At 49.7% G+C, this 16,065-nt stretch overlaps 1 protein-coding gene across 5 annotated transcripts in view; it reads left to right on the plus strand.

Annotated features, from left to right (window-relative positions):
* SFXN5 (sideroflexin 5) overlaps positions 1–16,065 on the plus strand; it is a 131,788-nt gene that overhangs the window by 77,861 nt on the left and 37,862 nt on the right. For all 5 annotated transcript variants that reach the window (XR_005212451.1, XM_037807596.1, XM_037807593.1 and 2 more), the window contains exon 10: positions 4,826–4,916. Coding sequence is in view for 4 of the 5 variants with exons in the window: in XM_037807596.1 (XP_037663524.1) it covers positions 4,826–4,916 (91 nt within the window). In the remaining variant the exon portion in view is untranslated. The remainder of the gene's footprint in view (positions 1–4,825; positions 4,917–16,065) is intronic.

Genomic DNA, 16,065 nt, shown 5'->3' on the forward strand with positions numbered 1-16,065 from the left:
GCAACCCCACTGATAGTCATTCTGGCTAACAGTCATAATAACAGTAATAATGGCTAACGCTTTACAGAGTGCCTACCACGTGCCAGGCCCTGCTTAGGTATTCCTCCCCATTACAGAGCGGGGGAAACTGAGACACAGAGGTGGAGGAAGTGACAGAGCTGGGATTCAAACTCAGGCCCAATCACACACACTATTCCACTAACACAGGGACCCCTTTCTCTCCCCACTCCCCTTGTGGCATAAGAAGGCTGAAAGAGCCAAGTAGTGTTCTCAGCTTCCAGGTTGGAGGAACTGTCGCCATGCCCCTTGGTAGAAAAGTCCCTCCGCAGGTACCCCGAGAACAGTGGGGACTGCAAGAACATTTTTGAGAGGCTCTCTGGTGTAATGGGGTTAGCCCCTCCACAGCCCCTGTACTTGGTTCCCAGCCTATGTTTTCTGGCCAAGGTAAAGGCAGCAGCATGTATTTATCACTGAGCCGGAGAATGCCCTGCCTCCTGCACGGTAGCGCCCAGCCGGCCTTGTGGTTGAGGGTTTATGCCAGACCCTGCAGCTCCTCACTGACACGATGGAGGCAGGGGAGTGACGGCACCTGCTGGGATCCCAGGACCAGCCTGTCGGCTCCCTGCTTCCACTGTGAGTGGATTCCGGGTTGGACGGCCCGTTGCATGCACCCCATGGCAGGACCTGAAGCGTGACAGAAGCCGATGGATGGTGATGCTGGTGGTGGCTCTGCATCTGTCTGGGGAGGACAGGTTGCCCCCCTCCTACACGGACGGGGTTTGATGCCATTGGTTTCCCAGCAAGTGGGCAGCTGGTTCCTGCCCAGGGCTCAGGGTTGGCTGCTGTCGCTGGCGACAGGTACTCAGACGTGGCTGGAGCCGCCTGACATCTTAGCCACAAAGCAGCCGCTGTGCTCCTGCAACAGGCCGGCTGGGTTTGGAGGCCAGGGGCCCTCCGTGCAGCCTCAGGGGTTCACTTGGTTCCCAAGAGCTCAGTCTGCACAGGGTGCCCTCTGGTGGGTATTTATGGTACCTCAAAGGTTCCCTGACCTTCCCCAGCCCCTGCTCCCCAGGCCTAACACAAGCCCCTCACCACTTGATCACTTTCTCATCCACCATTCAAGAGTGGCTCTGAATCCTGACCTCACGCTGTCCCGCCTTTCAGGCATGGTGCCTCTTCTCCATTGTTCCTCAGGGCTGCTTGTCCTCCACTCTGCCCCTCTAAGGGCCCTGCAGACCTCCTGGGGTCTCACGCATCTGAACCTCTGCTGGGGGCTCCTGCCTACTCAACCTTCAGAGCTCAAGTGGATGTCCCCTTTCCCATGGGCCCTCCTCCTGGCAGAGGGGAGGAAATGAACTTTAGGCTGTGGGTGCAGGATCTGGCTTCATCATTAACTTTCTAAGCCTGGCACCGTGTCAGCTCAGGGTTGGCTGAAATGCATGGCATGGCTGCACCAGGCCAGGCTCACCTTTTTCCTGCCTCAGAATCCATTCACTTGATTTACTCTAGAAACATTTGTTAAGCACCTCCTCATTTTACCAGGCACCCCAAATTCACTGAGGCATAAGAAAGATGTAGTCCCTGCCCCTCGGTGATTATGGGCTCCTGGGAAAGATGGCTATTTAGGAGAGTCCACAGCTGAAACTATTTCTGTGCTATTCAGCCATTTAACCATAAAGCTGTATTACTTTGATTCAAAAAATTTTAAGAAGGTAAATAAATGAATTCTTAGAGACTGTGATTGATACACAGAAGGAAAAGTTCCAGGTTCTGCGAGGGACAATAAAAAGGGGTCCTGATGGAAGAGAAGGCCTCTTGGGGGCCTGACACTTAAGCTGAAAATGAGGAGGCCAGGGGAGGGGCAGCGCGAGAGGGTCCTGGAGAGAAAGAGAGAGGAACGGTGAGATGGCCAGGGGCCCGGAGCGGTGCCAGCCAGGCGATGGGCCTTCACGTGCAGTGAGAAGCTCGGAACCGTTTTAAGCAAGCGTCAGGATCCGTTTTTAGAAGAGCTCTTTGGCTGCTGTAGTAGAGCAGAGCTGGGCAGGAGTAGAAGCAGGGAGTCCACTTAGAAGGCTGGGCCGTCCTCCAGGGAGATGTGAGGGGGGCCGAAGCTGAGTGGAAGGAGCAGAGAGGGAGAGAAGTGGCTGTATTCAAGACACCCAGGAGGCAGAACTGGGAGCTGCGGGTGATGGGGCAGAGGGCTCCTGTCCAAGGTGGCTCCCGGTCTCCAGCATGAGGAACTGAGCTGGCAATGGGAGAGAGGGGACAGGGTGTGGGGAAGAAAAAGCAAGTCCACATCGGTTTTGGGTGTGTGGAGGTGGAGTGCCTGAAGCCCACCAAAAGAGAGCCGGCCCCAAAAGCGATCAGCTGTGTGGTCTGGGGTTGAGGGGAGAGAGAGCTGCATGCCCTGCTCAAGACCCATCTTGCAGAAATGAGGCAGCTGGTAGCCTGGGAAAGACCTTGGGACTCTTAGCAGTTTCTCTTCTGCCATGCAGGCTCATGATGCTAAAGAATTGATATCGTGGTGCTCCCACCCCACGAGCAGTTCTTGATGTTGCGTGGGGACTGGTGGGCAGCCAGTCTCCCTCGTCCACCTCTTGCCTCCCATCAGCTGCCCACAGCAGATCCACTGGCCTGTGAGCCTGAGCTTGAGAAGTGGCTGGAGAAGGCCCTGCTGGGCTCCCATGGCGCTGGGCTCCTGCTTCTCTCGGGACCCCCCATCTGCTGGCCATGCAGGGAATTCTAGTGCAAAATCAGCACCCTGTTTTCCTTCCCCTCCGCCAAAACGAAGCCCCTGTTTGGTTAATTTCTATTTTGTGGCTTATTTGGAGGCTGTTAAAACAGATACTGGGGGACCCTCAGCAGCAATTGTTCCATATCTCATCTTTCCCGAACCTGATTATTAGCTCAGATTTTTCTGATCGCTAGCTGCTGTTCCTGATGAGTTGTGTGCCATTAATACCAGCTGGTTCCCTTAAACAGGACCCCTCATGCCAGGGAAAATGAGTTGGCTCTCAGAGGTACCAGCCAGGAGGCTTTTGGATTTTAATGGGCTCCACCAAATGTTCCAGGCCAGAGGGTCCCTGAGGAACCGTAACAGATGGGCCCCCAATCCCTGGGTCTGCAGCCCACCCTGGGTTCCTTTCAGGCTGCAGCCACCCTAACTGCTGGGACAGTAAGACCTGGGCAGGGGGCTGCTTGCCTCCTGCATTCGTGCCACCCCCGAGCCTGGCCCATCATCGGTGGGTGGGGGTGACCACGCTGACTTCTAGAGACCTCATAGCCACAAACACGCCCTGGGACCTGGGCAGGTTGGCCATGCTCCCGGCAGCTGACATTATCCTCACTGACTCTTATCCCGGCCATGTTGAGGCAACCCTGGTGGGCTTCAAGGAAGGGGAGGCCAGAAGAGACCTGGACCAGGGCATCGTTGCCTCTCTCCTTTCTTCCCCACATGGGGTAGGGAAGACTGGGTGCATCACACTCCATGGCCTGTGCCAGTCCTAGACAGCGAGAGGAGCAGTGTGGCCAGGGAGGGCAAGACTTGAGGACGGAGACATTGCCGAGAGCTCACTCCAACCAAGGGCCACTGGTCCTCCTCACGCTTCGCTGCACCCCCACCCCTGCCCGCCCCAAGAGGCTACCACCCAGAAGGGTCTGAGTATCCCTGCTTGCTTCCTTCAATGGCTTCTGCACCTCCAGCACTTCCTGCATCTTTGCAAAAGAGTCACATAGGGTTTTGAACCCAGACCTTCTGGTTTCCACCTGCCAGGGGATGGGGGGTCCAGAGGCCCTATCTCCCCTGATGTGAGCTGTCTTCCATTTCCTACTCCTCTGGACTCCAGCCCCAACTGCTTTTTATCAGGGAGCCTCTTGCTATGCAAACAGCTAGTTTAAAATGGCATGTAAGACATTAAATGAAAGACAACTGGGAAGTGAATAGAACAGAGGTTAAGAGCAAAACTTTGGAAGCAGCAGACTCTGGGTTCAAATCCCAACTGCACCTGCTTATAAAAGCCATCTGTCCTTGGGTAAAGTTACTTAGCCTTTCAGAACCTGTCTCGTATCTGTAAAAAGGGGCAATAGGTCTTGTCTCAAAGGCTTGTCGTGGGGATTTAATTAAGACACTTCATGTAAAGTGCTTAGCACACAGCATGCTACACCATAGCTGCTCACTGTCTTCTCCCTGCCTCCTCCCTCCTCTTCCTCATCACAAATGCCCGTCTGTGTGTCCTTCTGCCTCCCTCCACACTTCCCTTCTCTGCACTCTGTAGAAACATGTTCACGTTATTTGGGTGGAGGGGTGAGACCATTTCTGAGTTACAGAGGCTGGGAGCTGGGATCCCTGGACTTGACAAGTCCCATCCACGTAGCAGGCCTTGGAAGCAGGGCAGCAGGCCCTGGTGTACCCCGGAAGTGTGTCCAAGCCGACACACATCTCCCTGCCTCCCAGTCTTCCCAGGTTAAAAGCTGGGGTGGGAATGAGGGGCTCCTATGCCTCATTTATTTGAAAATTAGGTAACCTTCTAACAGCAACCACCCCACTGTCCCTTTTTCCCTCTCCAGAGTCTACGTGTGGGCATCTGAGGCTTTTCCTCTCTCTTGCTCATGGGCCCGTTAACTGGGATGACGGAGCAGTGGTGGTTTCGGTGGTCACACTGGAACACTGGAGCTTTACACATCAGTTGCCACCAAGGATTAGGGGCTGGGGTGCAACTACAGGGGGAAGACAGTGCCCCTCACCTTCTGTTCTTCCCCTACTCCTGCCCCTTCCTACAGGAAGCCACAATGCACAATGCACTTTTTCTGGTTTTTTCTTTCCAAGGTGGGCCTTAATGTCCTGGTTCAGAAAGCAAACAAGTTCACCCCAGCCACCCGCCTTCTTGTCCAGAGATTTGTGCCGTTCCCTGCCGTAGGTAAGGCTTGCACAGTATTTATGTGTGTTTGGGGTGGGGGGGGGGAGTGTCTGTCACATTACAGTTGTTACAGAGATCTTAAAATATCATTTATGCTCAACACCAATTCAAAGTTACAGTAGTTCTTAGATCCACTGCTGGAGCTTATTAATTAATTAATTTAAAAACACACCTATAACTAGATCACAATTTTTGAAATATTTTCATACCTTATTTCCATCTAAGCCCTGTGTAATTCTATGCATTCTATTGTATGCATTTAAGAGCATTGCTCTGAGAGGGGAGCATTGGCCCCACAAGGCTGTTGAAGGGGTCCTGGCACAAATAGCGGTTCAGGGCTACTGCTGGTCTTGTGCTTTGAGTCTTTTCTTGGAGACCACCACTCAAATTCAGATGCTCACTCGTGCCCGTGCGTGGAGGGGCTTCTCCTCCCTCCAGCCGGGACTTTGCTGCACTTTGCAGCTCACAGTTGGTGCTGCAGACCTGGGCTCTGGGGATCCCACAAAGGCTGGCCTGGCCCTTAAGAAGCCTACACCCCATTTGGGGACGGGTGCACCAGAGAGGAAAGTTTCTTAATAATTAAAGAGAAGTAAGCAATTGAAAGCAGCCCAAGGCTGTGCAGGGTTAGTCCTGTCAGCGAGTGCTTGAACGGTAGCACCAGAGTCCCCATCTAAGGCCAGGCGATGAGGCCCAGGGCAGGCCCAGGAAGGAGCTGCGAGGCCCAGGGACCTCCCTGGAGCTAAGGCCCAGCCAGAAGAGCCGCGAGTCAGACCCAGGTTCATGGCCTCAACCCTGGGCTCGGCTTCCCCATCTGTGAAATGGGGGCACCGGCACCCACCTTCCTTCTGCCCAGAGCTGTGGGGAGGATCAACTGAGGCCTCAGATGAGATTCCATTGATAGGAAAGTGCTTTGAAGCACCCGAGAGTCCCCAAGAGCAGGTGGGAGGCAATCCTGGGTGCTCCCCACCCCCTCGATGACCCAGGGGCTAATGAACTCCCAGGATCAACCACGCAGCCATGCCTGGGCCGTCCCAGATGACTGCCATAGCAACTCCACACTTTAAATGAACTCTCAGCTATTTCTGGCATGGGCCATTAATGGAATAACTCTTTAGATCTTAGTTTGTTAAGGGGCCTAATTGTGCCAACCCTGCTGCTGGACTTGCTTCCCTCGCGATCCCTGCCAGAGGGTCAAATGTGGCCTGAGAAATAGGCAGCTCTGAGCTGCCCCGGACTGGATCTGGGCCTCGGCTGAGATTTAATCTGTCCCTCAATTCGAGCTTCCAATGAGAACATCGCCAGGGGCTGTTCCAGGCCAGCTTGCTGTGTGACCTTGGAGGGGGATCCTTAACCTCTCTGGGGCTCCTCCATGGGGAGGGTCCTTGTGTTCCATTCTACCCCTTTCTGCCTTCACTGAGACTGTCTGACCTGTTCCTCTTCGGGCTCCGGCCCGTGATTCCTCTCCTGTCTTCTTGTCAGGAAAGAGCCTTCAGTCCCTCCCACATGCCCGGCCACTGCCATGGAGTCTTGAAATCCCATGTGTCCCCTGCCAGTGGCCCATCTATAAATGGGCAGCTGCCAACTCCCTTGGTTGACACTGACCGAGTGGGGTACAGAGGAAGAGGCCTGCCCCTTGCCCACCAAGGGCTCCTCTCAGGCCACCATCCAGCCCCTGCACTTGGCCTCCAGCCACCTAAGCCCCAGAACCCCCCACCTCCCAGGCCCCCCCGCACCCCGCCCCAGCTGGGACAGAGCATCACACACCCCATGATTCTGCTGCAGGCTGGGCCGGATGGGGCCAAGCTGCTGCTGAAGCCACCCAGCAGCTGGCTCAGGACCTGCTTTGCCTTGTAGAAGGTCCTTTGCCCTGTTGAGCCCCTGGCATGATGGGGAGGCCAGACTCTCCCAGCCATGAGGGTGCAAAGGAAATAGGCAGAGGTAACCAGAAGTGTCCCTTCAACCCTGGTTGTTGGGCATGTGTATGTGTGTGTGTTAGTGAGGGACGGTCCTGAAGGGGACCTGTGCTCAGAGGACACACAACCCCCTCCCCACTCCTGGGCAGCCTGGGGGTGCCCCCAAGCTCTGGGAAACAGGGAGGCTCCCAGGAATCGGCTGCTTCTTTCCACTCATCTGCTGCCCCCGGCTCCTCCCAGGGCCTCCTGCTCAGGCCAAAGTCTGGGAGGAGGGAGGAGACTTGTCCGTTGGACTCCACACACTGCCCACGAAAGGCAGAGACACCCAGGGTGCAGGACCCATGGATCCCACACCCAAATCTGCTGCTCCCAGCTCTCTATCTACAGACTCCTCAGCTGGACATGGGGGCTCGGACCGGACCCATTCTGGCCCTTCCCTGCCTAGACCTCCTTGGTGGTCGCTGCTGGCCTCCCCAGGGGTCTGTGGAATCCAACACTCCTTCCTGGAGCAGGCCTCTGTCCTTCCTCAGTTCTCCTCATTATGTCTCCAGGAGGAACCTAAGGCAGAGCCAGTGTCCCCATTTGACAGAAGAGTAAACAAATTCATTCTTGCTAGCAGTTACACTGAACTGGCCAAAGCCCAGTCCTCCCAGGCCCAGCCCAGGGCTCTGTCAACCCCACTTGGAGAACCCTCTGTCCTCTGCAGCTGAGAAACCGAGGGACAGGGTCCGGAGGCTGCAGGGCTGCTCAGCCTCCCACCGGGAGCAGGCTGGCCTCCTGCACCCTGGTCTTTCAGCCTGGGGTTCCGTGCATGTGTGTACGAGTGTGTGTGCAGGCCTGTGTGCCGAGGGCCGGGCAGCCGCCTCTCTCCCTCGAGCTGGTTCCAGGGGCGCTCAGTGTCCTGGTCTAGAACAGCCACCGTGTGGGGGGCCTCAGTTGCTATTTATACGTGGAGATGATCGGAAAGACGGAGCACCCAGGAGCATGTGTGCTGGCATCGGAATCGATTGGGAACTGGTAATTAATTTGTTTAGACCTTAATTAATTCTCCAGTTCTTTCCTATTTGTGGACTGTCACGCTTAATTGTGTTCAGGAGCCTGAGCTCCGAGCAGGCCCTCCATTAATTGACGTCTGGTTGCTGAGAGGTGGAAGTTAATGGTTTGGGGAGCTGGGCAAACAGTGTAATTAAAGGTCAACAGAGGAGGCATGGGAAAAATACACCTCCCTCCCCCCTCCTACCCCCAGGACCAGCCTCCAGGCTCCAGAGCAGAGGCCGTTCCCGGCAGCACAGGCTCACGTCCTCCTGAGTCTCGCGAGAAGCTTGTGGGGCTGGGCGGGTGGGAGGCGGTACCAGCGGGAGTGCCAGGTCCTGGATCAGCATCCGTGGTGGGGGCACTGGGGAGAGACGCGCCTTGTTTCGGGAGCACGAGGGGCAGGACCTTAGCTGGTTGCTGAGAGGGGACGACCACCACAGCGTTCTCTCTGCAAGCACAGCTGTCAGGCTGGCATGCCAGGCTCCGAGGGTGTGCGTGTGAGTGGGCAGGGACCCCAGAGGGCCACCCTGCGAATGCCCAGCCAAACCCACATGGAGCAGGGAATAAGCCGGGTCATGGGCTAATAAAGGCCCTGAGCTCCCGCCGGGACAGGGTGAAGCGTCCACAGCTGACCCCTAACACAGGAGGCATCCATCCTGCATGACCCCGAAATGCCAACCTCGTCGACCCTTTGCCGGGAGAAGACGTCTTCCTGTGCGGTCCCCAGCAATTCCCTCCCTTTAAGATGTCACAGCTTAGTTCATCGCCATGAAAAAATCTCTGTGTTCAGCAGCGAGTCCCTTCCTCAAGGTGTTTGGGGGAGATAATCTTCTATTTGTTCACCCCCTCCATCTCGGTGCTCTCCTTGGGCCTCAGGCCACATGGTCCTCGTGTCACTGACCCCCCCTTCACTTCCTGACCCTCTCCTTGGTGTGGGGCCACCTGCTCCCATGCCCAGGAGAGGCCACGGCAGTCCAAGGGGGATCCCCCCAGGCCCACTCCTCCTCTGCACTTTATCAGCCGCATCCTCCTGGGCCTTGTGACGTGTGCCCCCCTCCATCCAGGTCAGTGACACTAATGTGGCATCCATAGCCCTTCAGGCTCCTGGTGCCTCATCCCAGCTATGGGGAGCTCTTGCCATCCTCCTCTCCCACCTGTCTCTCTGTGTCTCTCTCTGTCTCCCTCTGTCTCTCTGTCTCTCTCTCTGGTCTCCAGGCCTTTGCAGGGGCCACCTTGCCGAGAGTGTCTGCCCTTCCCCACTACGTCAGCCCCACCCTCTGCCTTCCCTACCTTCTGGGCCCTACATGGGCCCAGAGAGCACCTCCTCCAGGAAGCTCTCCCTGCTAGGCCCAGTCAGGGTTAGACTGTAGCACCCTGTGTGTACCAGTGTCTTTCCTGGGACTGGCTGTTTTCTTTCCGAGTCTGCCTCCCTCATCAGATTGTGAGCTCCCCAGGACAGAGACAGATCTCATTCACCTCTGCCCCTAGCACTCCTCTGTGCCAGGCATGCAGGAGGTGCTCAGGAAAGGGGAGGGAAGTTGTCTAATGAGCCAATGAGTGCATCGGTGGCAAAGGCTTGACACTGGAACCCCACCCTGATGAGAATGGGGACCAGATTCTGTGGCTGCCTGGACATTTATTCTGGGTTCTCATCTTTATTTTAGTTTATTTTTTAGAGTATCTGTTTTCTTCTGTGAGTTTTCACCAGCGGGTCCTACTATCTCTAAAGCCAAGTTTTCATGGGGATGAGATATGTAACACCCAGTACATCATGTGCCTTCTCTTCCAGTTCCTCCCCCTCCACCCACCCCCCCGATCCCAAACCAAGGGTGGCAGGAATTAGAGAAGAGACATTCTTGCCATCAGGGAACTTGTTTGAGGCTAAAGGGGTGCTCAGATGCTCAAAATGGCAGTGAAAGTGAAAGTTCTTGTGATGAGTGCTATGAAGTTACGTAGAAAGATGAAATCCATCAGAGGGTGTCTTTCAATCACCTCCCAACACTAAAACTTTAGGAATGTAATATGAACGAAATTATTACAGCGAGAAGGTTTTTGTTTATTTTGAAGGGGAGGGGTCATTTGACCTCGCTACTGTCAAAGGATTAGGTAGGTGTAGTGGACATGGATTTTTGAGGGGCCTGTGAAGGAAGCTCTCACCAAAACTTTGTGGAAAGATGGTGGAGCAGACAGGATACCAGAACTGGGGGCAGCCCCAAACTGGCATGGGTGCCCAGTGTGTCCAGCCCCAAGAGGACACAGGCTCTAAGTCAGCCAGAGGGAAGTCTCTAGTGATGTGTCTGAGGGCTCTGTCTTCAGTCCCATCCCCTTATCTTGTGATGGCCTCGGACAGAGGAGGCCTGTTGTTCACCTTTAAGGACCAGGAACACCAACCTGGCAGAGTTTGTGAATTCGTGGGTGTGGGGGTTTGGAACTGTAGGGACCCCAGAAAATCATGTTCTTAAAGCTAATCCATCCCCCTGGGTGTAAACCTGTGGTAAGTAGGACCTTCTGATGAGGTTACTTTATTTAAGGCATGGGATGGGGGGGGGGTCTCCATCCTCTCACTGGAATCTTTTATAAACAGGATGAATACAGAGAGGGGCAGGGGTGGGGGGAGAGAGAGAGAGAAAAAGCCACAGAAGCAAGAAGCTGAGAGCAACGAAACCCACAAGAGAAGGAAGAGACCAGCAGATGCCGCCACGTGCCTTGCCAAGTGGCAGAGGAGCCAAGGATCACCGGCAGCCGGTCTTCAGGAAGAAAGCATCAGCTTGGTGATGCCTTGATGTGGACATTTTTCTCAGCTTCAAAACTGTAAGCGAATAAATCCTCATTGTTAAGCCAGCTTGTTTCCTGGTATCAGCTTTCAGCAGCCTAGCAAACTAAAACAATGGGCAACAGTATGGGGGTCCAGAAAGGTTTGTAGAGGTGGGCTGATGAAATTTCATGAGGTTCGATTTCGATGTGAGGCTTGCTGTTCAAAAAAGGCAACTGCACGAGTGTAAAGTCACCAAGCCCCAGTTTTGTCAAAGTACTTGGGAAGAAGATCTGGAGATTTTGTCAGCTGTGAGCTCAGGATGGACCCACTGTGTGCCCTGTGGCCTCTGATGAAGCTCACATAATGTCAGCTGCATTTGTGGAGACAGAATACCATGAATCGAGGAGTCGGGGTAGCTCTGGGCCCTACGCATCAAGTGTAGTGCTGACAAGTGGGAGCCCAGCAGGCAAGATCCATGAATGCTCAAAAAATGACCGAGTCTCTTATTGGGATAGGCTACCGCCACCTCCCCCTCCAGGTTAGGGACCTGTCCAAGAAGCAGACTGGCCCCAAAAGCTGTGGGGGGCACTCATGCATGACCAAGGCACCAGTTTTTTGGGCAGCTTGTCCAGGATTTGGCAAACAGTAGGTGCTCAATAAATGCTTACTGAATGAATGACTTGTGATACCTTCCATTTCAGAGATTTTATCATTCCTGAAATCACAGGGAACTGAGCCTTGAGAAAAAGTAGGGTTTTCAGAGGCAGAGAAGGTGGGGGATGTACAAGGCAGTGGAGAGAGGGGTTCCAGATGCAGGAGAGGAAGAGGTGTCCTTGGAGGCACCAGGCATGGTGGGGAATCAGAAGGGTAGAGGGCGTGTTGGGGTTCAAACTGTGTCTTATGGTTATTGGAGAGCCATTGAAGAGTCTGGAGCTAAGGGAGCAGCTGCGATAAAATGGAGTTTTCCAGAAGATGGATGTGTTAGCAGGAATCTTTTTTTTATATATTTACAAATTTTATTATTTTTTATCTCAAAAATACATATAAATGAAAATCTAGCAGGACTCTTATATTAAGAGATTATTCTGAACTTCAGAGTCAGCCTACACCTAAATTTACAGACTGATTTTTCAACCCAGAAATTCCCAGTCCTTAGTTTGTGACACCTCAATATGGGTTGTGAAACTTTTCCCAAATTCTCAAGCAATTTGAAAGAAAATCTGTCCCATATAGCACTGCATCTCGGGTACAATATGGGGACTATAATGAAGTCAAGCAAATATTAGGGTGTATACCTTCATTTAATAATGTTCACTCCTCCAAAGGCAGAGGGACTGTATCCTGCTGTGATTTCATCATGTGTATGTGTGTTCACACGTGTGTAAGGGTGGTGATGCAAGTAAATATATGCTTGCAAATTCATAGACTTTCTCTGACAGGGACGTGAGGACCTGGCCACAGTGGGTCCCTCTGGGGAGGGAGTGAAGCTAAGTATCAGGGATGGGAAGGAGACTGACTTCTTACTATTTACCCTTTTACAGAGGTTGAATTTACTACCCTGTGCATGTGTTACCTAGAAAATAGAAAGGAAATATATCGACTTGTTAAATCATACTTTGAAAGATATTACCTTTTTGTATATATGTTGTATTTCCTAATAAGGAAGTAACTGAAACTGTGGAATTGTAACCTATAATTTTCTTTGAAATTTGCTCTCCAAGTACTTGTTAAATTACACTTGGAAAATTATCACTTCTATGTATATATGTTATACTTACAATAAAAAATGAGAAAAAAAGAAAAGAAGGGAGGGAGGGAGGGGAGCAGGAGGCAGGGAAGGAGAAAGAAAGAAGGGAAGAGAGAGAGAGGGAAGGGAAGGGGAAGGAAGGGAAGAAGGAGGTGGAGGAGGAGGAGGAGGAGGGAGGGAAGGAGAGAAGGAAGGAGGAAGGGAGGGAGGGAGGAAGAAAAAAAGAAAGAAAGAAAGAAAGAGGGCAGCATTGCCTTCCCTCCTTGCAGATGAGGCAGTGGAGCCTGGGAGTACTCTGTCAACCTGGAGCCGGGGTGGCAACTCCAGCCTCCTGCTTGCTACTAGAGTGTTTTTGTTTGTTTGTTGTTTGTTTGTTTTAAAGGAAAGTGGCTCTATTTTCTTCTGAACTACATGGTTTTTATATAAAGGTAAACAATCCTACTTCTCTCCCCAGAGATCAGTTTGGTATACATCCCTCTGACTAAGAGTATCTGAATCTCTGCCTGTTCATTGTATCTCTAGATAGTGTAACTATGCCTATATAAATGTACATTTAATACAAATGGGATCATACTATGTATACTGTTCTGTAAACTGCTTTTTAACCTCACAGTAAATTTTGGATATCTTTCCGTGACAGTCATAAATTCCAGCTCCTCCCTGCCTTCCACCTTCTTGATTCTGTTCTATTCCTTCTCTCCACCATCCTGGAGTCAGTGGTAACCTTCTCATTTACGGTTTTATAATTTTACCATATTCATATGTACCATAAGCCATAAATTTTATTGCTTATGTTTTTTACATTTATATTAACTGTATCATAATGTACATCTTTTTTTTTTTTTTTTGCCCAAAGCAATGCTTGTTTTCTGGCAGCAACATGCTACTTCTTTTACACAGTTAAGTGAATTCCAGAACTACGAAAGGCAGGATTCTAAGTGAATTTTTATTGGGAATGCAAGTTATCAACTTAAACAGCAGCCTGTGAAGAGTGACTAAGGAAACTCCCTTCCGTCACAGATACACATGACCTCCATGTTATATTATGTACATAACTTTTTAAAATAATTTTTTATTACAAATGTTGTAGGTTTACAGAAAAATCATGCAGAAAACACAGGGTTCCCGTACCCGCCTCCCCACTATTAACACTTAGCATTACTGTGGTAACTTTGTTCCAATTGCTGAGAGAATATTATTAAAATTGTACTATTAACTGTAGACCATAGTTTACATTAGGGTTCGTTGTTTCTGTTGTACAGTCCTATGGCTTTTCATTTATTTTTATTCCATTACCATCTATACAACTTAAAATTTCCCCTTTTAACCACATTCTAGTGTACAATTCAGTGGTGTCCATCACATTGACAGTGTTGTGCTACCATCACCACCAACCTTCCCATCAGCCCAAGCAGAAATTCTGTACCAATTAAGCATTAACTTCCCATTCCCCAGCCCCACCCCAGCCCCTGGTAACTGTATTCTAGTTTCTGACTCTGTGAATTTGCTTATTCTAATTATTTCATATCAGTGAGGTCACACAATATTGGTTCTTTTGTATTTGGCTGATTTCACACAACATGATGCCTTCAAAGTTCATTCACGTTGGTGCATGTAACAGAACTTCATGCCTTTTTATGGCTGAATTATATTCCACTGTATGTATATACCACCTTTGGATTATCCGTTCTTTTCTTGATGGACACTTGGGATGCTTCCACCTTTTGGCAATTGTGAATAATGCTGCTATGAACATTGGTGTGCAAATATCTGTTCAAGTCCCTGATTTCAGTTTTTGGGGTATGTACATAGAACTGGGATTGCTGGATCACATGGCAATTCTATATTTAACTAGCTGAGGGAGTCTCAAAATGTTTTCTACAGTGGCTGCACCAAATTACATTCTCACCAACAATGAACAAGTGTTCCTACTTCTCCACATCCTCTCCAACTCTTGCTGTTTTCATTTTTTTAACAGTAGCCATTCTAGTGAAGGTGAAATGGTATCTCACTGTGGTTTTGATTTACATTTCCCTAATGGCTAAAGATGTTAAGCATCTTTTTGCATGCTTTTTGTATCTTTCAAGACATATCTAGTCAAGTCTTTTGCCATTTTTCAATTGAGTTGTCTTTTTATTGTTGAGTTGTAGGATTTCTTTATATACTCTTTATCAGATATGTGGTTTCCAAATATTTTCTCCCATTCTGTAGGTTGTCATTTTACTTTCATGATGAAGTCCGTTGAAATACTGAAGTCTGAAATTTTGATGAAGTCCCGTTTATCTAGTTTTTCTTTTGTTGCTTGAGCTTTTGGTGTAAAGTCCAAAAAACCATTGCCTACCACTAGGTCCTGTAAAATGCTTCCCTGTGTTTTCTTCTAGGAGTTTTATAGTTTTGGTTCTTGTTTTAGATCTTTGATCCATTTTGAGTTAATATTTGTATATGATATGAGGTAAGGGTCCATGCTCGTTTTTTCACATATAGATAACCAGTTTTCCCAGCACCATTTGTTGAAGAGACTGTTCTTTCCCAGTTGAATGGGAAACTTTGGAACCATTGTCAAAAATCAATTGGCCATAGATGTGGGGGTCTATTTCTAAACTCTCAATTCAATTCCGTTGGTCTGAATGTCTGTCCTTGTGCCAATGCCAGGATGTTTTGATTAATGTAACTTTGTGATAAGTTTTAAAATCAGGAAACGAGAATCCTCCAACATTGTTCTTTTTTGGAATGGTTTTGATTATTCTGGGCCCTTACCTTTGCATTTAAATTTGGTGATTGGCCTTTCCATTTCTGTTAGAATTTTGAGTGGGATTGCATTGAATCTGTCAATGGTTTGGGGTAGAATTGACATCTTAACAATATTTGGTCTTTCCAATCCATGGACGTGGAAAGTCCTTCCATTGATTCCTAGATATTTGATTCTTTTAGTGGCTATTGCAAATGGAATTTTTTTCTTGATTTCCTCTAGAAACTATTCATTACTAGTGTATAGACATACTACTGATTTTTGCATGTTGATCTTGTACCTGCCACTTTGCTGAATTTGTTTCTTCATTCTCTTAGTTTTGTTATGGAATTTTCAGGATTTATTGTTTATAGGATTGTGCCATCTGCAAATTGGGAAAGTTTTACTTCTTCCTTTCCAATTAGAATGTCTTTTATTTCTTTTTCTTTCATAATTACTCTTGCTGGAACTTCCAGTACAATGTTGAATAGCAGTGGTGACAGTGGACATCCTTATCTTGTTCCTGATCTTAGAGGGAAAACTTGCAGTCATTCAACATTGAGTATGATGTCAACTGTGGATTTTATATATAAGAGAGTTATCATGTTGAAGAAGTTTCTTTCTAATCCTAGTGTTCTGAGTGTTTTTATCAAGAAGGGGTACAGGATTTTGTCAAATGCATTTTGGGCGTCAATTGAGATGATCATGTGGTTTTTTCCTTTGTTCTATTACATTTTATGTATTACATTAATTGGTTTTCTTGTGTTGAACCACCCTTGCATACCTGGTATAAATCCCACCTGATCATGGCATATAATTCTTTTAATATGCTGTTGGATGGGTTTGCTAATATTTTGTTGAGAATTTTTGCATGTATATTAATAAGGGAGTTTGGTCTGTAATTTTCTTTTCTTGTGGTATCTTTATCTAGCTTTGGTATGAGGGTGATGGCCTCACAGAATAAGTGAGGG

The sequence above is a fragment of the Choloepus didactylus genome, chromosome 17 (genome assembly GCF_015220235.1).
Source record: "Choloepus didactylus isolate mChoDid1 chromosome 17, mChoDid1.pri, whole genome shotgun sequence".
NCBI lineage: Eukaryota > Metazoa > Chordata > Mammalia > Pilosa > Megalonychidae > Choloepus > Choloepus didactylus.